Source organism: Podarcis vaucheri, assembly GCF_965113315.1.
Source record: "Podarcis vaucheri genome assembly, chromosome: 2".
In the NCBI taxonomy this organism is placed as follows: domain Eukaryota; kingdom Metazoa; phylum Chordata; class Lepidosauria; order Squamata; family Lacertidae; genus Podarcis; species Podarcis vaucheri.
This window is the reverse complement of record NC_138760.1, coordinates 6,215,014-6,240,112: the sequence shown is the minus strand read 5'-3', so window position 1 is coordinate 6,240,112 and position 25,099 is coordinate 6,215,014. Positions and strand designations below refer to the sequence as shown.

Here is a 25,099-nt window from a genome sequence, read left to right as displayed (position 1 = left end):
CAGTCTCTTAAGTTGCGGTGAAACAGGGATGCGACAGGAAGAGTACTTGGGGGGGGGCTGGGTGCTGCAGAGGCAGCGAAGACCCTCACAGGTAATCCAGGGCAGGGGCGCTTTGCAGAACATACCTCTCTCTGCAAGATGCAGTGTCCCAAAGGCAATGAAGCGGGGAGCTTCTCCACCGTTCCTGGCTGGGAGATGGACGATGGATCCGAGAGCAAGGAAGCAGGATGGGCTGGGAGCTGGGGATAGAAGGAGCACCGTGAAGGGCAAAGGCACTGCAGTGAGGGAGGAACTGCCACTCTAAACAGCCTCAGTAGAACTGCAGGCAGGCATCCGATACACACAGGCTCACAACCTCCTTCACACAGACACTCAGAGGGAAAACCGCTCTCCACAAGGTGCGTTTCCACTCTGCTTTGGTTAAAGCTAAGTAAAACTGTTTTTAAATTGCTATGGCATGCCCTAGGGCATTATGGTGAAGGGAAGGGAGTATATAAAAAACACCCAAAAAACGCAAATAGATTCCACCCTCAATAGTCTTATGGGGCTTTTAAGTTGATGTTGTCTACACCTGGCTTGCTTTAAGATGCATTCCTGAATTCCAAAGGTGAAATGGCAAGGCAGCCAGATGAGCAAGGCTGAAAAGGCCACTGGCAAGTACTGAGTGGCATGAATTACCGTATTTTTCGCTCTATAAGACGCACCAGACCACAAGACGCACCTAGTTTTTGGAGGAGGAAAAGAAGAAAAAAAATATTCTGAATCTCAGAAGCCAGAACAGCAAGAGAGATCGCTGTGCAGTGAAAGCAGCAATCCCTCTTGCTGTTCTGGCTTCTGTGATAGCTGCGCAGCCTGCATTCGCTCCATAAGACGCACACACGTTTCCCCTTACTTTTTAGGAGGGAAAAAGTGAGTCTTATAGAGCAAAAAATACGGTACTCAAGGGAACAATAAGAACAGCCAAAGGCCCTTCTAGCCAGCCCCCTGATCTCAAAGTGGCCAGCTGAGGGAAACCCTGTAGGGCAAAGCTCATAAGATTCCACTTAAGATCCCACTTTCATTCACTCACTAATGTTGCCCCTTCAGACTCCTTCTGCAGTCTCTCCCCACCCACCCAGGCTTCTTATCAGCACAACTGTCACTGGTCAGTCCCAAGAAGCCACTCTGGTTGTCTTCTAACTCAACTGTAGCTGAAAGAGTGATGCCGGAAGGCAGCCCATGTCCCTTCACCTCCAACCCCAGGAAATCCAAGATGCATTAAGACATGGTGGGTTGTAGGCTGAGATGCACCACGTGAGTAAGATGTACAAAGGCTGCACACCGTTAGGAGGACAGGCTATACATTACATAGAAAGACTGTTGATTCTATGCAAAGCAGTCTAAAACCCAAAGGACAGTGGGGATAAAAAGTAATACAGGTTTCTAAAAAATAAAAATACCTAAAAATAAAGATGGGAGGGATTTAACCTTGTTCTAAGCAGATCACTCTGTCTGTGCAAGCATTTCTGTGGCCTGATTGAATGGTCTAAACCTCTCCTCCCTGCCCCCATGTGCTGGCCTGGGGGTTTTTCTACACACACCCCATTCCAACTTTGAGGCGGATATTGGGGAGAAGCACCATTGTGCTAGCAAGCAGTCTTTGTGTGAGATTCCACAGCCAGGGCTACTTAGCTGAATACACTTTGTCCTATTTTCGGTGTGGGATCTGCTCTTCCAAGGAAACAGTTTGAAGCATGCCAGAAAAAGAGCCATTTCTGGTTTTATGGTTCTAAGACTTCCATAACACACAACCAAGAAGCTTCCTGTTTGTGCATCCATGCAGAGAGCAAGGCTGAGTGCCTGAGAAGAATAAGTGGGGTGGGAGACAGAGAGAGACAGAGAGAGAGAGAGAGAGAGAGAGAGAGAGAGAGAGAAGAATGGACCCACCTGGGAGAGAGAGACAGAGGTCAGCTTCTGGTGGAAGAGATCACTCAGGGCCTGGTTTTGTCGCTCAAGGTCAAAGACCCGCTTTTTCAGCTTGATGCATTCTTCACGAAGGTCCTGAGGAAAGAGAAGGGTCAATGGGCTTCACCCTCTAAGTTGGTGTTTGGGAGACAGCTTTACCGCTACGCCCCACATCCTGCCATCCCACCCCCTACAGACACATCCTTCAATGAATCAGCTAATAAAGCAGAATGATGTCTGGAAGATCCAGTGTAAATCTATCGCTGATGCACTATTATGGTGCCAATGGCAAGCTGAAGAATGCACCCGCAAAAAGAAAAACAACTTTCTTGGGGGAAACCCTAAATTGTTTGCAGGATGAGATTTGCACAAGGTAAGAGACTCACCTTTTGGTTTAACAGCGCCTGCACAACATGATTTGCTACCTGTAGAACAGTAAAGAACAGGTAAGAGGAGGAAACTCTTAAGGACCCTGAAACAGGCTGTAGTCGTCGTCCCCCCCCCCCAAAAAAAAAGGAAAAGGGAAGGGAAAGGCCCTCTTGGAAAATGAGAAAGGAAGGCAGCTGTACCTCATCAAGGCAGCGTTCGTACGTCTCTCGCTGGTTCTCATTGGCTTGTGCCAAAGCCGAATTCTCTGCCTGGGAATATAATCAGACAAGAGGTGAGCAAAAGGGCCCAGAATCCCAGCTTTCCTCTCTAGGAAGAAATGGAAGCAAAGAACATCTTGTTTCCCCAACAAATGAAACTGATTTGTTAAAATGTTACATGGGGGGGGGGGAATACGAGAGAGAGACATTGCACACACCTTTGTAAATCAACAAAATCTTTAATAAATAATAATAATAAAAAACGGCAAAGACTGTTAGAATATTCCATTCCACCTTAAGGAACAGGCATGATTGTTGTGTGTCACATGTCTGTTTACATTCCAGCACAGCTTGCTGGGAACTTCTCTTTGTGTATAGCTTTTGCTTAAGCTGCTTGCTTTTGGACACGAAGGAGATCGGACATGTCTTCCTTTTGTCCTGCTGTACGCTGAATAAACTGCTTGTAAATATGCTAAAAACAAAAACAAAACTCGTTTCCCTTTCCTGCTCTCCTTTAGCTCCCTTGCCCTACAGGGAAGTTTTTACACTGCAGCATGTAGAAGCCCAGGCCTCCATGGTGCAGTGTTGGCCAGCGATGTGGATGGTTTTAAAAAAGGATTAGACCATTTTGTGGCAGCTAAGGCTCTCAATGGCTACTAGCCACAATGGCTGTTCTACCCTCAGTGCTGAAGGCAGAGGTATGCCTCTGAAGACCAGTTGCTAGGAGGAGAGCGCTGGTACACTCCTGCCCTGCTTGTGGGATTCCCATAGGGGCGTAGGGTTGGCCACTGTGAGAACAAGACGCTGGACAGATGGACCTTTGGCCTGATCCACCAGTGATCTTCTTGCATACTTAAGAACACAGAAGGGTCAAAAGCAACAGCTTCAGTACGCAGGCAGCCTTCAGAAACAAGAGCAGTGAGTCCTTCCACTCTATCAGCTTGTTGCCCACTGTCCCATAAGTGGACCCACATCACAAAGGGCTCCTACACACTGGAAGGAGGCAGAAGAAGAACTACACATGGCTCTACTCGCTTGCTCGAGTCACCTGCAAGGCTGCCCCTGCACTCTCTGGGCACGCTGGGGTCTAAATTCCACCAGAGTGATCTTTCGACGCTTGGGAGAAGATGCTTCTGCCTCAAAGCCAGGGGACAGGACCTGCTCCATTTCTGCCGTACAAAAATATGCCAGTAAAGGCAAGTCAAAGTTTCCTTTTTTTTAATGGCCAGTGTTACATGACTACCGTATTTATCGCACCATAGGACGCACCGGACAATAGGACGCACTTTGTTTTAGAGGGGGGAGAACAAGAAAAAAAAATATCTCCCCCTCTCTGCCCAGCGCCCCTTCAGTGAAGCGGCAGGAGGTGCTGCACAGAGAGGGGGAGAACTTTCCCCCTCTTGTTTTCCCGCTCTAAAACAAGGTCCCACTCTAAAACAGGCTACCTTGGAAGCCTGGAGAGCAAGAGGGGTCGGTGTGCACTGACCCCTCTCGCTCTCCAGGCTTCAGGTTCCTTTCGACCTGCTCTTTGGGGCTGGCGGGGGGAAGCCCACCACCAGCCCCAAAGAGCAGGTCAGGGAGCAGCGGAAAGGCGCAGCGGAGAGGTTCCTGCCATAGCCGCGCGTCACCTCTCCAGCCGGGAGAGGGTCGCGGGGCTATGGCGTCTTCGCTCCATAGGACGCACACACATTTCCCCTTCATTTTTGAAGGGGAAAAAGTGCGCCCTATAGAGCGAAAAATACGGTAAATGAACAAAATAAATGACCATGCATCTCCAGAGATTGTGGAACAGAGCACTAGCAGACCCATCTAGCACCATCCAGAAGTGGTTGGGCTCCAACTCCCATCAGCCCCAACCAGTACAGCCAATGGTCAGGCATGATGGGAGTTGTTGTCTATCAACCTCTTGAAGGCACCACATTGACTAACCCTAGTTTAACTCAATCCAGCTCCTGGCTGGGGGGGGGGGGGGCTGCCGACACAGGAAAACTTTGTGGGAATTTTGTTTCCCTTCATAACCTTTCATAAACGGAGGTAAGTGAACAGACCACCAAATGTTATTCCTGTCTGGAATGTGATGTACTAATGAGCCTAGTTTTGTACAAAAAGTACAGTTCAGTTGTGAAACAAGGCAGGTTCATTATCCCAATTGATTCCCACCCCACTTTGATGAGTGCTATGAAAGAATATTTACAATAAAATCTATTGTTATTAAAAAAACAGATTCACAGTAGCTGTTTTGGATGTAGGTTTTTGTGAGCCCACTCCAACCTCCTTCCCTGGAAGCCTGCCCCCTTCCCCAGCAAAAGAGAAATCTTAAATCTAACCTTCCAGTCACTGGCAGAAGCCTCAGAGGGCCAATGAGGCATCCGTGGCTCCAGAGAAGCTCCCCAGACAAGTGAAACAGATGCTATTTTGGTCCCTCGCCAAAGGAAAAACCACCCCACTCACAAAAAGTGGGGGATTCTTAGGGTCTTAAGCCATTACCTCTGTCACTCCTTGTGCCTAAACTCTTCTGGGGAGTAAATTAAAGAACATACCTCCAGCTCCCGGAGCCTCTGAATCAGCTCCTGGGCTGTCATGGGCTCACTGCTGCCTCCTTCTGGCTTCATCTCTCCCTGTAGCTTGGCTTCAGACATCATTTCCTTTGGACAGAAAGGGCAGAGACCTCTCTCCCCCGGGGCAGCAGACTGCTGAAGTGCCAATAATCATGCTCCTTGCCACAGACAGAGGAGCGCCAGCAAATCCTGGGGAGGGCGGAAGAGGGTGAAAAACCATCAGCAAGAAGCCACAATTACAATTAATCCAGAATGCGGCAGCTAGACTGGTGACTGGGAGCGGCTGCCGAGACCTACATTGGCTCCCAGTACGTTTCTAAGCACAATTCAAAGTGTTGGTGCTGACCTTTAAAGCCCTAAATGGCCTCGGCCCAGTATACCTGAAGGAGCGTCTCCACCCCCATCGTTCTGCCCGGACACTGAGGTCTAGTGCCGAGGGCCTTCTGGCGGTTCCCTCCCTGTGAGAAGCAAAGCTACAGGGAACCAGGCAGAGGGCCTTCTTGGTGGTGGCTCCCGCCCTGTGGGACGCCCTCCCATCAGATGTCAAAGGAACAAACAATATCTGACTTTTAGAAGACATCTGAAGGCTGCCCTGTTTAGGGAAGTTTTTTTAATGACTGATGTTTTAATGTATTTTTAATCTCCTGCTGGAAGCTGCCCAGAGTGGCTGGGAAAACGCAGCCAGATAGGCGGAATATAAGTAATAAATTTATTATTATTATTATTATTATTATTATTACTACTACTACTATTGGTGATGAAAGCAAGGCTGCAAGCTTTTCTTTCCCCTTTCAGAGCTGGACGGGCACAACAAGTGCATCTCGCACGGTGGGGGAAGCTGCTTCTGTTGGGTTTCTGCCTGTGGCAATGCTGGCAAAGACACAGTTTCTGTTGTGCGGCTGTTATTGAGGGGCAGAGCAGAAGGTAGCAGATCTGTTCAGACTGTAACTACGGTTCAGCCTGGCCTTCTTAAGAGCTCAGCTTTGTACACAGTGTCCCAAGCAGGCAGCTCACATGGCAAAGCCTGGCCTAAATGGCCAGATCTCTCCTCCCAACCCAGCGTCTTCAGATTCAGGTGCAGGGAGAGTTGCACAGTCTTCTCCCTGTGCATGACTTCAGGAAGTAAGAACTGGGGAAGGACACCAGTTCCAGCAGACGGACAATGGCCTGGTCCCTGCTTAACACTAAGCCCAACCATGTCTTAGCATAAATGCATGAGCATGCCGGCTCCAGCAGCGCAGAGAACTCATCCGCTTTGCTCTTTCTCTGGTCCCAACGTGAACTAAGCTGTGGTTTGGGCTTTGCATGTTGTCTACACCTGGGCTTGCGGTTTATTTCCACCAGACAATCCACAAGGTGTAAGCAAACACTACAGCTCATGGTTTGCCGGGTCTGGAATGCGACAAGCCACAAGTCCAGGTTTGGATAACATGGCTTAACTCACAGCAGCATAGGAGGAGGAACAACGCAATCGCAATCTCCTCTGTGGCACAATTCGCTCTGAGCCACAGTTTGGCTTAGCGTTAAGTACAACCGAGCCATTATGACCCATTTTATTCGGCTGGGAATGTGGTGTTATCAAGCTTCCTCTGAATGACTATTAAGCCGTTTCTCCAATATTGATTTTTCCCCTCTTTTTTTTTGCATTTCTCCATTTTCCACAATTCAAAAGTAATAATAAAGCTAGACTGAACTGGAATGTATCTTCCGGACTAAAGAGGCAGAGTTCTGGCGTAGAGCACATACTTCACCTAGTGCCTTTCTCCTTGAATAAATCTTGGGTGTCAAGTCTTTGCCAGAGACTTTGATGGGCTGCTGCCAATCAAAGGAGATTGTACTGGGCTCAGCAGACTAATGGTCTGCCTCAGAGTAAGGCTGCTTCTTAGCACCACCTGGGAGAGAAAAATCAGTCTCAAGCTGGTGCTGCCTTTACACCAGAGGTGGGGGAAGCTGTGACCTTTCAGAGGTTGCTGGACTCCCAACTCCCACCAGTCCAAGCCAAGGAGATAGAGCCCAACAACACACAGCTTAGTTGGTACAGCATGAAACTCTTAATCTTGGGGTCGTGGGCTCATGCCCCACATTGGGCAAAAGATTCCTGAATTGCAAGGACTTGGGCGAGATGACTCTATATTTCTATGATTCTAACTTTGGGATGCGGGTGGCGCTGTGGGTTAAACCACAGAGCCTAGGACTTGCCAATCAGAAGGTTGGCGGTTCGAATCCCCGCGACGGGGTGAGCTCCCGTTGCTCGGTCCCAGCTCCTGCCCACCTAGCAGTTCGAAAGCACGTCCAAGTGCAAGTAGATAAATAGATACCGCTCCGGTGGGAAGGTAAACGGTGTTTCCATGCGCTGCTCTGGTTCGCCAGAAGCGGCTTAGTCATGCTGGCCACATGACCCGGAAGCTGTCTGCGGACAAACACCGGCTCCCTTGGCCTATAGAGCGAGATGAGCGCGCAAACCCAGAGTCGTCCACGACTGGACCTAATGGTCAGGGGTCCCTTTACCTTTAACTTTGGAGGGCCACCGCTTCCAACATAGGAGTCTGCACACAAGGCATGTAAGGTTTAACCCTGTGTCTCAGTGCCTGAAATATCAACCTGTGCAAGCTGTTTAAGATCCGCCCAGATGCAAGCCCACGAGGGCCAAATGAAACCCATCACCTCGGGTGGCAGACTTCAGCGGAAGGCAGATCTGACCACAAGCAAACGCTCCCTAATGGAATGGGTCTCACGATCATTCATTCTTTGGGGAAGTGGGAGTGCTTCAGTCTGGATTTTGCACCTCAGACACCAAAAGTATCTTTGGCTGACCACGTGTCCGTCGGTCTTTTACCTTTCTCAAAGGACCCAGAGGTAGACACTGTGGACAACTGGATCTCCAGGCCTTCCTTAGTCGCTCCTACCTGAAAGAGAAGAGAAGCCAAGTAGATTGGGTTACTGCCTGAGGCAGACCCGGAAGTGGCAGCTAGTGTAAAAGGCAGCAGATCGACCGCTCACTGGGGAGAAAAATCGCCATCACATCATGCCACTGCTTGAAGGAATTGCTTTGGCTGCTGATTAGCTACCAGGCTAGGGTCAAGGTTGTAGTACTGGCGTACAAAGCCCTACACAGCCTGGGACCAGGACACCCAAAAGATTGCCTCACCCCCTACATACCCAGCTGATTGCTGTGTTCCGCAGGAGGACTGGGCCTGTAGTGTGCTGCCACTTACCCTGCGGAACTCACTCCCACTGCATATCACAGTTGCCTTTTCTATTGGTTTTTTGGCACCTGCCAAAGATGTTCCTCTTTCAACAAGCCTTCAGAAATCTTTATCCCAGTTAATACCTGCCATGGATATGAACTTATTTCATGGATGTGTTGTTTTTATATACACTGCTTTTATATTTTTAGGGTTGGTTTTTAAAAATTGTTTTTATACACATTTGTTTTTAACATATATGTTTCATTTATGTCATTATAGTGTAAATCACTTTGAGATGTCTGATAGGAAGAGATTCAAAAATCAATGAAGGGATTAACTAACAGATTTACAAAAAAACTATATATGCCACCCTCCCCCCTAGAAATTTTGTGGTGCGTTTTAAACCAGGACTAGGGAGCCTGTGACCCTCCAGTCACTGGTGGACTCAAGAACGATGGAGTTGTGGTGGTCAGACCATTCCCAGAGAGTCATCCATTCCCTTTCCTTGCTCTATCTAGAGCAATTCAAGAGTGACTTTGAGCCACAATAGCCAACTTATAAGCCCACTCAACAATTTTGATCTATCTGCAGATCTGGCATTTTACAAGTGCCATATAATGTTCTTTCCACACTTCCAAGGAATCAGCCGTTCCGTATGGCAGCCCCTGCACTATGGAACTCCCTGTTCATTGAAATTAGGCAGGTACCTTCGCTGTACTGTTTTGAGAGCCAGCTAAGAACTTTTTTGTTTCAGCAAGCCTATTCAGGCATCTACATTTTGACATGCATTTTAGTAAGTTATTTTATTTTATAATTTGCATTTAAATTGATTTGATTTTAAATAATTTGACTTTATTTTTCAAAATTTCAGGCTAGCTTGTTTTTAGTATCTGATTTACCGGTACACTGTACATTTTATGCAACCCACTTTCAGGTTTTGACAAGAGCAGCATATAAATTCTGTTAAATAAATCAAAACACAAAAAAGGGAATAGAGGCATATCAGACACTCAAGAGAGGAAGTGGAAGGGGCAGACAGCTACAGAGAGGTATTTTTAACGCAGGGACCTCTCCACATGCCCCCCCCCTAACTTCCTCTTGGCCATTCTCCACTCCAGTGGTAATTTCACATTTACAAAGTGCAAAGAAGGTCCGCCCACCCACCCCTTTGAGTTTTATATATGTATTTATTTATTTAGAAGTATTTATGTGCCACTTAACATTTCAAAAATCTTGAATCAGTGTAGAGTCTTTAAAAAGCAAGCAATACAGGCTGAAAGAAGATAACCTAAAACCAGCAAAACAGCAGTATAAAAACACATAAAAGCAAATAAAATAGACACTCGTACTCAAAGGATTCAAACACACAAAACGGGGCCTGATTCTTGTGGGTCAGGAAATGCCTGAGTTTTTAAAAGGCAAGCCTTTGTAAGGTATCTGAAGTATCTGATGGTTGCTGCTTCACGTACACCAGAGGAGAAGGGAGCAGGGGCAACAGCAGAAAAATGCCTATTTATGGGGTCTCTGCCCTGGGGTATTCGGTATTCTGAGAATTTCTCCAGGTGATTCAAGCGACCCTACAGGGGCAGGTGCTTTTTCAGGTAGTGGGTCATCCTAGTCAAACCCCTTGCAGGTCTGTATATGTTATAACAAGACCTTGAACATGCCCTGGTAGCTGATGTCCAGATTTTATTTACTTGACAAGACTTACATCTCATTTAATCAACAAAAAAACCTCTAATCGGTTTAGATAAAACAAGATTGCTTCCACACCACCACCCAAAGGATAAATTCATGAAGGACTTGTCTATCAGTTTCATCCCCCATCATCAGGTCCAGTTGGCAAGCTTCCCAAGGGCATATGTTAAAGAGGCAGAATCCTGGACAACGTAGAGCTGTGGTCTGATTCAAAGGATGTCCCCAAGAATGTCCTCCACAGCAGGGATGAGGAAGCTGTGGTCCTCTGAAAGTGCTTGAACTCCAACTTCCATCAGCCCCAACCAGAACGGCCAAGGGGCAGAGATGGTGGAAGCTGTAACCCAACAGTAAGTGGAGGGTCAGATCCTTCATCCCTCTCTACAGACACAGGACGTGGTGCGTGTGTCCGCAAGGCTCCCTAACAGTCAAGAGCAGTGCAGGAAGAAACAGTGCAGCAAATCTCACCTACTCCACCATCTTCAAACTACTCCACTATGGCCTGTTCCAATTGGCAGCAGCTCTGTGGGATCTTGGGGAAGGTGGTCTTTCACAGCCCGGCTATTTGAGCTCCCTTAAGAAGCAGCTAGCCTAAGAACTAAGTTCTATTGCCACCACCAGTGTATAACTTTCTTAACCTCATCAGTTGGGTGTCTGGACTGGTTCTAGTACATGTTGTGGTTGTGGTGGTTTTAATTTAAAAAATCAAATCCTTCTATTCTTTCATGAAGCTCAGAGTAGCAGACCTCACCCCCAGATGGGCCCAAATTCATCTAGTGAGCTGTATGGTTGAACAGAGATCTGAACCCAGGACTCTAAACCCATTTAACATTCTAAACCCAACACTCCAGCTGCTACACACACTCTTGTGAGTGATCCACTCCTTGTTGTCATGAGGGGTTCACACACACACACACACACACAGAGAGAGAGAGAGAGAGAGAGAGAGAGAGAGAGAAAGAAAGAACGAATTATATTTTAATCTGGAGGGGAGACATGTGTCAACATTGTAATCAGAGAAGGGTAGGAAAGCAGAAATTCTAGTTTTCTTTTTACAGAATACAATGCATACAATGCTCACAGATTAAATATAAATATATATGAATAAGTGTGTGTATATATAATATTCAAAAATTACCTTGTTCTATCAATCATGGCCATTTAGACTAACACAGTATCATTGCTATTATAATAAACATCTAATGTATTATATTACATTGTACTATACTAGTTTATGAATTAATTTTAATCTCTCTTTAGTATTTCTTAATATTCTGACATTCAACATTTCAAATTTCTTATGTTACGCATCCTAGCAGAAAGAAGCTTCAGAAATCTGGATTGTACTGCTGCTTCTGATAATTCATAAAAACATTATTGTTTAAACAAACCTACCCAGATTATTAGAAAGCTGAGGTAATTTTAACCTGCTTTATTATTTTAACTTTGTATGTTTTAAAGTATGGTTGTAATTCCCCTCCCCTCAATTTTATTGTTTTATATTTTTGTTAATTGCTTTGAGGGTTTGTTTTTTTTAACAATCAAGTGGTATATGCCGTATTTTTTGCACCATAACACTCACTTTTTTCCTCCTAAAAAGTAAGGGGAAATGTCTGTGCGTGTTATGGAGCGAATGCCTACGGGTGGCATGCCTACGGATTTTCCTCCTCTAAAAACTATGTGCGTGTTATGGTCGGGTGCGTGTTATAGAGCGAAAAATACGGTACATATTATAAAATAAATAAAACAAATAAATAATAAAAAGGGACCATGATCTCTCAAACCATTCCGCTTCCAACTTCTAGCTTTAATTGCAGCTCCAGCAAGCAAGTGGAAGTCTGGTGGATACACATGGCAAGAAAACCAAAAGCCAACCTAACACTTCATAAAAATACACAATACAGTATACGTGTGTGTGTGTGTGTGTGTGTGTGTGTGTGTGTGTACTCAGCTCTGCCCATATACTCTTCCAGTTTGCCCAGGCTGCATTACACAAAAACCCTCCCTGCCTCCAATCAGATGGGAACTACCAAAGGTTTACCCAGTCTTGAAGGAAAAGACCGCATGTTCTCAGAGATCTTCAACCTTGGTTTTGGAGATCTTCAACCTTTCTGGGCTATAGATCCATTTGTGGACCCAATTCTTAACATACCTCTCTCTTTCTCTATGTATATGTGTGTGTATTTATACAGTGTTGATGGTGCACTCACCAGCCAAAGAGAAATGCTAAGATTACTATTTCATGCATTTCAGGACTAAGTCCTGCTAACAAAAAATCCCAGTTCTAGCTCACAATTAACCCTTGAGCAGCCAAAAACTCTGGGTTCCATCCCTCAGTTCTGGCAAAGGCTAGAGAAGGGAGGCTGAAACTGGTCAAGGAGACTATTTCCCAGGGCTTTCCGTCAGAGGCCACGCAACACCCACTCCCTCTGCGACTCCAATTTCCTCAGCATCGCAACACACACACACACAGTAGGTCTAATTAAACCTGGCAGTTGGGATGTTTGGGTCAATGACTGCTTTGAGATGCTCCAATAAGCAGCGCACTGAGGAGTCTCCCGTGGAAAGGCCACCTCTGCTCTTCCAAGGCAAGGGTGCTCCCCAATCCCCCCACCCCCCCAGCTCCCAGGCTCCATTGCAGATGAACTGCCCACGACTGGAAGCCCTCTTTAGCATCCTTGACCGTGATGCGCGCCAGCCTGCCAGCCAGCCAACATTCCTGTGTGCATCTAGCCCAGTACTCCGCACTAGTTCTCAGCCAAGGGCACTCAGCCGACTCCAGCCCGGCATACTGGGAAGACTGCCGTTTTCTTGGCGGCATTCCTGGACTTTTGGGGAGGGGGGAGGGGGGGCAAAGGGAAGCCGCTGGGTAGTGCCAACGTCTCCATGCTCAGCACAAAGGGATTAACCGTGGGGAATGCAGAGACATCCGAGACGGCTGTTGGGTCTGAACCCCATTAAATCAGAAAAAAGCAGCTGCGGAAAATGACACACTGCCCTAAATACAAAAGGGTTCTTAAAGGGCCTCAGATCACGCCACTCTCCTCGGTGCACCCCCGAAGTCCCTATGGGGGGCAAAGAGAACAGGAAGGGAAGCGGGATCCCATGCAAAGCAGCGCTGGCGTTTTCTGGCCCCAAACCAGTCTCGGCCAACGCTGGCAAGGTGAAAGATGCAGCCGCATCTTCTCCAAACAGGAATTGCAGAAGGATGCTCCAAATCTTTCCCTGGACTCCGCTAGGCTCCTAACTCACACTGCTCACCTGATCCACAATGGCACAAACATTCACACGTATACACCCTCGCACGCAGCGATCTCCAAGCTCCAGAGACCCCCTTGAGCCCCAACCCGAGAGAAGCTTGCAAGTGCGCTGCTTCAAGAATAGTTGTGCAGATGCCCCCCATAGATTGACCCCCTTCCCCCCATGTTTCTGCTCCCAGGTGCTCCAAATAAGCCCCTTCTTCCATAACACCCCCCCCCCAGGGCTCTCCCGCCAGCCATTCTCCTCGAGGTCCCGCAGTCCTCCAAGGAGCCCCTTGGCTCACACCCCGCCGCCCCCCGAAGCGCCTGCCCCGGACCCCCGTCTCCTTCTTACCGTCTGGGCCGCCTGGCCAGCCCGGCGGGGCGGGAGGCCCGGGGGTCGAGCGCGCTCCCGTCTCGGCGATGGAGGCCCCGGCGCCGCCTGGGCATCCTCCCGCCCGACGCGGCCCGACTCGGGGCCTGCTATTGTTGGGCGGCGGAGGCGGAGGAGGCAGGAGGGAACGGGTCGCGCCGAGCTCGCTCCGCCCCCCGCCTGCGCGCAGCCCAGACCCCCAGCCCCGGCGCGCCTTCCCCCGCGCCTGGCAGGCCCTCCTTCGGCCGGAAGGATTTCAAAGTAAACGAGCGCCATGTCTCGCCCTTGGGGGCGATATTCCCCATCCTACTAGGGCCAGCGCCGGGCTCTTTTGCGCCCCGGGCAAGGAGAGCTGCTTGCACGCACGCACAAAATTGCAAACAATTCCAATGGGCGAATTACTTCAAAAGCGGTAGAATTCTTCAAAATATAAACTGTTATCGGAATTTTATAAGGTCTGTAATGTAGGATGTAGTTTTGCTTAAGATTCCTGCATTGCAGGGGGTTGGACTAGATGACCCTTGTTGTCCCTTCCGACTCTACAGTTCTGTGGTTCTATTAAGTGCAAAGCTGTGTCCCTGGAAGGTCAGTCAGCACTCAGCCCCTCTGAGGTCTGCGCCTTGGGTGCCTAATGACAACATTCAACATGGCCATAGATAACAAATTGGCCCCTATATCATGATGGGGAGCATCCCAAAAGCCCCCTCTCCCTGGTTAATGGCAGGAGATTGCTACATTCACTCAGGGTACCAGTGAAATATAACCTTAAGGTTATATTTTGGGTCCATGTCCCAGGCTGCATCTGGACCTTCAAACAGAAAAACGTACTGCGAAGCAGATTCAGCCTCACCATCAAATAAACAGCAACCGCTAAAAAATAATCTGGAGTGAGATCGCCCTGCTCAAATAAGAATCCCGTATTTTCAAGACATAATCTGCTCATATATTTGCCCTTTTTTCACTATCAGTTATTAAAAACTTTCCTTGAAAAGGGGATAGATTTCTAAGGTGGAAATCCTAAGCATACTTAAAGGGGAGGAAGCCCCACGAATTCAGTGCAATTTCTGAGGAAAACTGCTTAGCATTGTACAGTACTGCAGGTGTGGTCTGCTCCCACCCTGCCGAATCATTAACAGAGCACACACAAGATTACATTCTTTTAAGGCAGGGATCAGCAGGGACCCAATCCAGCTGCTTGAGGAGGATTTTGGTTGCTAGACCAAACACAGAGCTGAAAGAAGAGGGGGGAAGGTAACTGTAAGGATGGGAGTTGTGAAAACCAGGTTTTCTACACTCCCAGCGGACAGAAATCCTCTGGTACTGATCAGTCTTCTAACGTCTACTGCTATGTGGTCATAGGTGGACTGGTCTGCATTGCTGTTACTGCTTTCTTTGATTTCCCTTGATGTTGCCTGGGGTACCAGAATATCTGACATCAGACATTTTAATTCCCTCTGAGCCCAAATTTGGCTTTTCTGCAACATTTTTACACCACCTAAAATTAATCTCCTGCTTTGCAAATATAAAAACTGCCTGTTTCTCTTTACTTCTGTTCTCTACCCAAGAAGGAACCTATGCGTTTTGTTTAAGGTAGGAGACAGATCTGAGTAACCATTGCATTTCATATTTCACAAGTGGGGGCCACTGTGTATTTCTTTGTCTTAGATGCAACCTGCCTAACAACACCTAGTTAAGCTTAATCCAATTGAGGCTGCTCTCTCCTCCATCTTTAACACTGTGGCCAACCGCAGACTTCATGGCTGCCAACATCAAGGCAACTCTTTACTCCCTCACCATGTCTCTTCTTTTATCATCCAACCTGATGAAGAGTTCTGGATAACTTGAAAGCTCGCTTGTGACATTTTGGTTGCTTCTAATGAAGGTATTGTCCAACAATGCATTTTAAAATGAACTAGAGTCCCCATCACCCAGAGGGAAAATCCTCTCTTCCATTACTCATGCTTGCTGGGGCTGTTGGGAGTTGAATTTCAGCAACAGCTGGTGGGCCGAAGGATCCCCCACACCTGCATTAAAGCTCTGGTGTCAATCTCCCCCCTCAAGAACTTAACTATCAAATGAGGGTTTGTCTTCAGAGAAGTACATCAGTTCTCGTAAAGATCAGTGCAAAGTTGGAAGCTCAAGCTACAAGGTTACAACAATCAAACAATGCTTACCTAATCTGTTGTTGCTTCTTTATTGTTCTCTGAATATGAATTCTGAATATCTGAAGGAGCGTCTCCACCCCCATCGTTCTACCCAGACACTGAGGTCCAGCACCGAGGGCCTTCTGGCAGTTCCCTCACTGTGAGAAGCCAAGTTACAGGGAACCAGGCAGAGGGCCTTCTCGGTAGTGGCGCCTTCCCTGTGGAACACCCTCCCACCAGATGTCAAAGAGAACAACAACTACCAGGCTTTTAGAAGACATCTGAAGGCAGCCCTGTTTCGGGAAGCTTTTAATGTTTGATGTATTATAGTATTTTAATATTCTTTTGGAAGCCGCCCAGAGTGGCTGGGGAAGCCCAGCCAGATGGGCGGGGTATAAATAAATTATTATTATTATTATTATTATTATTATTATTATTATTATTATTATTATTCTCTAATATTTGTTTTAAAGCTCACAGATGGTTACAAGTCTGTGTCTGGTATGAAAGCCAAGGCTGTCCCCTGAAGTTTCAGTTTGCCAAGATGAGCAGCTGACCTTCCCACGCCTCACCCCTTGGCAAAAAGACGAATACACTGGTTTTAAAAAACCTCCTTTACTTTCAAGGCATCCTTTTCACACTGGTTTGCCTGCCACTGAGCTGTGTGCTACCAAGCGCTCAAGGAAAGTTTGCTGCTAAAAAGGTGGTAGAGTGTTAGAAACTCACAGATATATAAGCTAGGCACCAAATAGTTCCTTGAACCAAGGTTGCAGTTGCCAAAATGGAATGTCTAGTTGCCATTTTTGGGCAAGATGGCTCTAGTGTCTTGTTTTTCAAAGGATGGATTGGCTGTGATTGATTATCAGATAAACACCTGGCTAGTTCAGATGACAACCTTGAGCTAGGTTAAGAACTTTGAGAACTTAAAGAAGATAGGTCAAACTTGACCCAGGTCTACATCTATATTGGCCAATTCCAGCTCTTTGTCTTAGTGGTAACTGCTCCTGCTCAGGCTGCACAGAAAAAGCATTTTGGTTCCAGAAATTCATTCCGATTGTGCAGATAGAATATAACTGACAGAATTCTACAGGATGGAGTAGTAGTATGTGAAAACACTCCGGATCCTCTGATCCCCAGGCATGCGCCTCCAGGTGGTGGAGATGTCGGGCACCATCCTGGCCCCCAGGCATCTTTGCTTGGTTGGTCGCAAGTGGTCAAAAGCTAGGTGCAAAATGTCACTCACTGGGGCAAGCTTTCCTCATCTCCTCAGGAAAGCTGCTTACAAGCCCCAGGGCTTCCTGAACACACAGCTCTAGGAAAGCCACTGGACTAGAAGAAAGCCACAGCTGCTCCTTCTCCTTGCACCAGGAAGGAGGAAAGCTCCTCAGGCATGCAGGGGAAACTCAGAACACACACAGAAATTGTGTCTGGAAATAGTGCGTGAAGAACAAAGACACAAGCAATATTATTTTGCCACAGGGACCCCTTGGGAGATTTTACATTGATTTTCCACTGTTGCAATTGCATTTATTCCCCCAATGTCATGTTAATTCAAAACTGTGGGCTGGCTTGTCTGTTTTTATAAGCCAAAGGCTGCGGAGGCGTATTAGTGCACCAGCCACACCAAAGAGAGAGGGAAAGTGTCCTGCAGTTGGACACAGATCCTCCATCACCCTCAGGATCACAGACAACCTGTAAGGAGCAGGAAGCTCCTGGTCTGCCTACAGTTTCACAGACAACCCTTGGACAAGTCATTGATGCTGTGGTTGGACTCTATTCCGAACTTAAAAATGGAAAGTGTAACGCTGTTGGTCAACAAGAGAGGTTTAAACACTGTCTCAAGGCAAATCTTTAAAAATGTAGTATAAACACCGACAACTGGGAAACACTGGCCTGCGAGCGCTCCAACTGGAGAACAGCCTTTGCCCAAGGTGTCATGGGCTTTGAAGACGCTCAAACTCAGGACGCAAGGGAGAAACACGCTAAGAGGAAGGCATGCTTGACAAATCCACACCGTGATCAACTCCTGCCCGGAAACCAATGTCCCCACTGTGGAAGGACGTGTGGATCCAGAATTGGCCTCCACAGTCACTTACGGACTCATTGTTTATGGAAGACAATCTTACTCAGCTATGAGTGATCGCCAAAGCAGCAGCAGCAGCAGCAGCAGTGTCTGGAAGGTGTGTCAGTCCCCTTCAAACTGTGTAGCATAAGCCAGAGAGCCAAGAAATAAAGATAAGGGAGGGTCACGCTAGATGAGGCTTAGATGCAGCGACAGAGCAGCTGGAATAGTTTGTGCTAAGTTTTGCACAGCTCTTTGAAGAGGGGTGGGGTGCCCTATGGCCCTCCAGGCATTGCTGGGCTCCCAACTCCCATCAAGTGCCGCAGCTACGGAACGGGTAGGTGGGTTTTTTGCTCTGGGTGAGACCTTCAGAGGGGCACCACTGAGGCTCCCAACCTGTGTGTGTGTGTGTCTGTGTGTGTACACAAATGCACATGGGGGTGTGCCAAACTGGGCCTTTGACCCGGGTGAAATAAAGCCCAGCCAGTGTGGAACAACATTCAGCGGCGGTGAGAGTCCGAGTCCCACAGGTTTCCTATTCCTGACATGCAGAGAAAACCACCATGGACCTCTCCACCCAAGTCAGTCTCCCAAGCATGTGGAAGAGACGCTGCCCAGTTCTGCCCCTTCCCCTGCCTTCACATAGAAGCATTCTGTGATGCACCTCCTGGGAAGCCAGTTGCAGGAAGCTGCCATCCTTCTGGCCTGCATCTTGGTTTGTTTATTTATTTTCCCTCCTCACAAAGTCCCGATTCACAAGGTGCCTCTGGCACTCCTGCTTTCGGGTGTGTCCCACCGAATCAGATGGTTTAGGGAAAACATGCAGAACGGCAAAAGTGGAGAGGAGCAGCGGCGGGATAATTGGAACCAGATGAGTTTGCTGCTTTGAGCATGATTCAGAGTTTATAACCCTCAAACACTTTCCAGGCCAAAAGCTGAAACTCATGGTGAGAAAGGAGGACATCTGTTATCCTATGTGGGGGGAAAGAGAGGGAGAGAGAGAGAGAGAGAGAAAATGGAGGACAGAAATGCAGCTAAAAAAAGACAAGAGAAACTTTAAAAAAACCAGGTGCCTCAAATACAAGAAACTAAAAGTAAGTTTTGAAACTAAAAAAAAGCTACCCTGTGCAGTGATGGGGCTGAGCTCAAAGATTTTGACTCCATCACACTGGCCCCTGAAAAACATGCTATGCAAATGAGGAATTATCAATATTATATAAATAACTAACCCAGATTATTTCAACTGTAATAAACTAGAATTAGAATAATGGAGGAATAGGGTGACAGAAGGAAAGCCGTGAGAAATGTATCAGGGTAGGGTGTGTGTGTGTGCACGTGCATGCGCACGCAATTGATAGGATTCCCTGTCTGGAGAGGTTGCCATGTCGGTCTGTTGCAACTAAAACAAAGAAATTTGTGGCCAAGAAAACTTGTAATGGCACAAACTCTTGTGGACTCAAGTTCACAAACACCTTTCACCTTCAAAAAGCATTGAGGGCATCACAGGGGCTGTGCAGGCTGGCCCTGCCCTCAACCAACCCAGCGGCCACGCCTGGCAGCTTCACCCTGATGGGTGCATGTGAAAAGCAGAGCTATGTGCATACCAATTTGTTGCTTCACACAAGCAGGGATTCCGATTGGCTCAGGATGCCCCCTCACATGGAGGAGAAGTATACATGTATGTGTAAATATATCTAGGCAGTGTTGCATAGCGGTTAGAGTGTTGGACTAAGACCTGGGAGACTGGGGTTCTGGACCTCACTCAGCCATAAGCTCCCTGGGAGACTTTGGGCCTGCCACTGTCTCTCAGTCTAACCTACTGCACAGGGTTGTTGTAACAATAAATTGGACAGAAGGAGAACCATGCAGGACGCCTTGAGTTTCTTGGAGGAATATTGGGATATAAATGCAATAGGCAAGCAAGAAAGCAAGGCCGCTTCTCACACACGGAGGGAAACGGGGCTGGGGGAGCTAGGAAACCCTTGCATTGGACCACTTTTGAGGGTTTAGCAGACACTGCCATTCATTATCAACCTTTACTGCATGTTCTATAAATCCGCTATTGTAAAAGCAATATAAAATTGGTTTCTACACATTTCACCAAGGCAACTCTACACTTTGATCGCAATAATGTAGGGTTCCCTATGGACAAAGCAGGGATTCGTCCTTCGGCAATGGCGTCTGGGCAGAATTCTCAGATATTGTTTATAGCAACACTACAATAATGTGGATGTGGGTGTCCCCCATCCCATCCCACTAAGCACACCATAGCCTGGTTTGCACATCATGATGAGCTACACCATGGCTCTTAGAGCAAACAAGGCAGCTCTGGGAGAGGAATTTGTTCCTCTCTGGTTGGTCGGCTGCTACTGCGCTAAGCTAAGTCACAGCTTAGCTTAGCTTCTCATGGTTTAGCTTTCTCTATGTACCACTGAGCCATAAGCCAGACGACAAATCTTGGCTGCAGGTTATCGTTAGTCTGGAAAGAGCTAAACCACGAGCCTGGATTCAGAGGCACACTGACCCAAACTATGGCTTAGCTCTGAGCAGCGGCAGAACGGCCAAGGAGGAACAAATTCATGCTAGGCAATGGTTTGGCTTTGCATGATATGTGAACCAGATCGCTTTGAGTTCGTTGAAGAACTGATGGCTTCCCTCTTCCACCCCCCGCCTCCAAAACCAGGAATCTCGTTTGTTCTGTTGAAAGGGTGGATGCACCACCAACGTCAGACAGTACCCAGTGAGGTCCCCGAGGGCACAAATAATTCTCTCATGTCATTTCACATCCTGACATGTCTTGGTGTGAATCACGAATATGTTTTCTGTACACACACGCTAAGCTCCACTTCTGCCATGCATACATCAGCCTTCTGCTTAAGGCTGTCTTGTCTCTTGCAGTGAAAAATCCATTACTCAAGATAGTTCCAACGAGATAAGAATTGCCGTGCTGAGTCAGACCAGCATTCCACCTAGCTCAGCAGCTCTCCCCCTTCCTGCAGACAGACAGCAGCCACTCAGATCTCGCAAGGCAAGTGCTCAAGCGCTCTTTATGTGTAACCATACTCTCTGCTTATAACTGCAATACATTCATCCAAACCATTTTGGTTACCCGGCTATCACAACATCCTGCAGCAAGACATTCCACAAATTTACGCGAAGACCAGGTTTTCTGTTGCACTCCAGAGATTGAGCTTTCGTCCAACGTGTCATCCTGAGGCAAAAGCCAGTCCTCTTCAGAGGAAGCAACAAAGCACCTATTCAGGAGAACGCTTTAAGAAGGAAGAGATCGCATACCTAAACTGAAAGCCTAAGGTGGCCATTTATGGGGCCCAAAACAAGAATTTGGCCAAGATACAAGAGAATCATTCAACTTGTTCAGGAGGAAAGAAAGAAAGCTTTAAGAAACTCAACCAGGATGTCAGCATTACATCTTTTGGAACAGTCTGCAGCAGGAAGTTGATTTAAAAACAATACAGCTGTACTTATCCTCAAGGAGGAGTCCCAAGTACACAAAGCTAAGAGAGAGACCTGGTCTCCACTCCCCCCCCCCCCATCCTGCAAACTGCTCAAACTGGAGAGGTTGTGTCAGGATGCGGAATAAAACAAAAAGCATCTGTCACCAACTTCTGAATACCCAGACACAACAAGAGCAGCAGCAGCAGCAAAAATAGCAGCAGAGCCGCAGGCAAGGATATGGCCGTTTATTTATAGCTGCAACTGGTCACCACAGCATGTCTGCGTGTGAAGCAAGAAGGGGGAAGCTGGAAGGGTCAGTGTGTGGGGGTGGGGTGGGGTGGGGGGTACACACTTTATTATTATTTCAATACAGTGGTACCTCGGGTTACAGACACTTCAGGTTAGAGACGCTTCAGGTTACAGACTCCGTTAACCCAGAAATAGTACTTTGGATTAAGAACTTTGCTTCAGGATGAGAACAGAAATCGTGTGCTGGTGGTGGTGCGGCGGCAGGCCCCATTAGCTAAAGTGGTACCTCAGGTTAAGAACTGTTTCAGGTTAAGAACAGACCTCCAGAACGAATTAAGTTCTTAACCCGAGGTACCACTGTACACAGAAAGCTACTCCCTTTTATTCTCCCCAAAAAGTCCACCCCCACTTTTGATAGTCATGGCTAAGAATGCAACGAAAAAGAGATGAGCCTGGTGTTAGCTATTTTGAGCGGCCTCAACATACAGCATCTTATTTCAGCAATCCTTACGACACCCCTGTAGTGCAGGCCAATGTTATCCCTGTACTGTAGGGCTGGAGAATGAGAAAACAGTGGCTTGCCCAAGCCCAACAGAAAGTTATATGCAAAAGAGAATTCTGAATTAGTATCTCATCCCAACACTCAGGGTGAATTCAGATGTGGGGAATATTGCATTAGTTCTTCAGATTATATTGCTAGGACTTGTGTTGGATTTTCTAATGTGGCTTTCACCCTGCAGTACCTGTTGTCTTATGGAACCATGACTTTCTGACTGATAAACCAGCTAAATTTCATTCGCACCAGGGGGGTGCATTGTGACACAATGACACGCACCACTAGCCAATGTTGCTCTCTCCCACCCTTTCTGCACATGTGTGCTTCTGTTTCTCCATGACTGCTGAATGAAAACAGCAGTTAAGCACTGTACGCTGGCGCGCTGCCCCAAATTTCATCACTTTACTCCCACAGTTTTTCAGGGAAAGGGAGCTGCAAACACATTGTTTCTGGAATCAACACGAAAATGGGTGCTAACATATTCCACTGGTTTTCCAACAAGCTCAAAAATAATTCAGAAATTAACTGTTAGGGAAACGTTGGGTAAATGGAACAAACCACTCTGTCAATGGAGCCTGACTCTCAAGCCCCATTTTGCTACCTTACTGAATTTGTTGCAGATGCTTGCCAAGGGAGAAGTCATCTATGCTAACATTATTTCAGTTTCTTATTCCCACCCTTGCTGTTTTGTTTTCCAACTTGAATACTTTCCCCACCCTGTATCCAAGGAGCTTAGCGTGATGCACACTTCCACCCACTCCGTTTTAGTCTCACAACCACTGAGCAGGCCAGTTGCTTCTATAGCTAGTTTTGTTATTTTGCAGATTTCCTACAGCCCTAATATCCAAAAGGATTTAATTTTGGAGCATGCATGTGGAGGTATGTGTCTGTGGAAATGCAGCCTCTCCAGCATTTAGATGAGGTTCCTTGCATGGTGTTGGGTACCATCTATAAATAAGTTTCAGAGTGAGTTCTCTTCTTTGGGCTGAGATGGATTTAAATGGTGGTTTAGACCACATTTTTTACCCTTGGGTGGATTTTCTTTCATATCGTTCCACACAGGGGGAAACAGGCACAGCAGTGACCTATGTGCCAAGATCCAAGAAAAAAGCACCGTGTACACTGAAACATGCTATAGAAGCAATTGCACCTAGGAAATTGTCCATCATCGTAACAGGAAGAGAGTGTTCTGGGGTTGGCAGGTGGAGATCCGGAAGCTGCTCTGTAACTAAGCTCAATGGACCAACAGTCTGTCTACACACCAAATGGCAGCAGCTTTCTAGGTTTTAGACAGAAGTCTCTTCTGGGTCTACCTGGAGACTGAACCTGGGACCTTTCTCATGCAAAGCAAAAGGCTATGATCCATCCCTATGGTTTACCAATTGCAACATCCATCATTTAATTTAAAAAAAACAAAACACCCAGCTCTTATTCAAATAGCTACATCCTAATTTGTTTCTTGGTCACATTAGAGCACAGGAGAAAAATGTGTGGCCTTCTAGATGCTGTTAAACTACAATTCTCATCAGCTCCAACCAGCATGTCCAGGGATGGTGGAAGCTGTAATCCGGGAACATCTGGAAGCCTACAGGTACCCCGTTCCTGCACTAGTGGGACCAACTGATGGGAACTGGAGCTGCAGGGACAGAACTGCAGGGACAGAAGGGGTGTGTGCCCCAGTCAGATGAGCGGGGCACCATTATTATTATTATTATTATTATTATTATTATTATTCCAGCCATTGTTACTTCTGCATGATACCCAGCACAACTTCAGCACAGATGCAGAGTAACTGTCACACTCCTGCAATCCTGGCCTTGATGTTTGCAACATCCTCCTCGCCAGTGTCTACATGCCCAGGCCAGCTGCACTTTGCGTCCTGCCCTGCAGATTTCTCCCAGCTTGTCCTTCGTTCACCCTCCTCACCCCACCCAACTGTTCAGATTCTGTCAAGGTTTTTAACAGCCGACATACATACCCCTCCTGTTAAGACAGCACACATCCCAGAGCTTTCTCCCCAGGCTGCCCATTACGTAAGTAAAGGAAAACCGCCGAGAGCATTTGCAAGGCTCCTCGGTGTCAAGGCTGCCAAGGAACTGGAGGTCATTAACTCCCAGCCCAGGGCAGGATCCTTTGTGCATGCATGCTCACTGACATGGGGGGAGCTAAGACGGTGCCCTCCAAATCAGCATTTCTTAACTTGTGGCTTAAGATGCCTGTGCAAGGAGGTCACAGGCCTTCTAAGTAAACTCAAAATAATGATTGCTTCTGATCCATAACTGCTTATGATGACTACCTCATATAACTTTCTGTTTCATCAGCATACTATAACACTGTATTGACACCTGTAAGTGAAATATCACAAAGGCTGCTTTAATTAAAGTTATGTTTTAATATTTTGGAACTGCTCTCTAGTGGCCAACGGCAGATCCGCTAACCATTTACCACAAAGCACTGGCACATGGAGTTGCTTTGAATGACTGTTTCAGTTCCCTTTTGAAGCACAAAGGCCAAAGGCACACCATGTTGCAGAGAGAAGGCCGTCTCTATCCCTCTTCCCCTCCCACAAAGAATCAAGGTAACTTCACTGAACCTTCCAGGAAAGTGGTAATCGGATCTCAAGGACAAAGCAAAAATCCATGTAGCAAGACTCTGTAAAAAGGACTAATTGGGGTGCAGCTAAACCCTCCACAAACATCATATACCTTCTTGTACTTACCACCCAAGTCCCAGAGCACAGAAGAAGAGTTTGGATGAAGATGAGTTTGGATTTGATATCCCGACTTTCACTCCCCTTCAGGAGTCTCAAAGCGGCTAACAGTCTCCTTTCCCTTCCTCCTCCACAACAAACACTCTGTGAGGTAAGTGGGGCTGAGAGGCTTCAGAGAAGTGTGACTGGCCCAAGGTCACCCAGCAGCTGCATGTGGAGGAGTGGAGACGCGAACCTGGTTCCCCAGATTACATGACTACCACTCTTAACCACTACACCACACTGGCTCTCGATTGCCAACTGCTGTAAATTTGGTGTGTGGGGAGGTTCTCCCCTCC

At 47.2% G+C, this 25,099-nt stretch overlaps 1 protein-coding gene across 2 annotated transcripts in view; it reads right to left on the bottom strand.

Moving 5' to 3' along the window:
• NCKAP5L (NCK associated protein 5 like) overlaps positions 1 to 25,099 on the bottom strand; it is a 44,805-nt gene that overhangs the window by 12,303 nt on the left and 7,403 nt on the right. Inside the window, exons 1-7 of one of the 2 annotated variants that reach the window (XM_082205424.1) lie at positions 13,567 to 13,716; positions 7,926 to 7,995; positions 5,072 to 5,278; positions 2,514 to 2,582; positions 2,331 to 2,369; positions 1,927 to 2,040; positions 126 to 239 (exon numbers count right to left, since the gene is read on the bottom strand). In XM_082205424.1, coding sequence (XP_082061550.1) covers positions 126 to 239; positions 1,927 to 2,040; positions 2,331 to 2,369; positions 2,514 to 2,582; positions 5,072 to 5,173 — 438 coding nt within the window. In that variant the 5' untranslated portion in view covers positions 5,174 to 5,278; positions 7,926 to 7,995; positions 13,567 to 13,716. Of the gene's footprint in view, positions 1 to 125; positions 240 to 1,926; positions 2,041 to 2,330; positions 2,370 to 2,513; positions 2,583 to 5,071; positions 5,279 to 7,925; positions 7,996 to 13,566; positions 13,717 to 25,099 lie in introns of those variants that run through there. The other variant, XM_082205423.1, reaches the window with a different exon arrangement.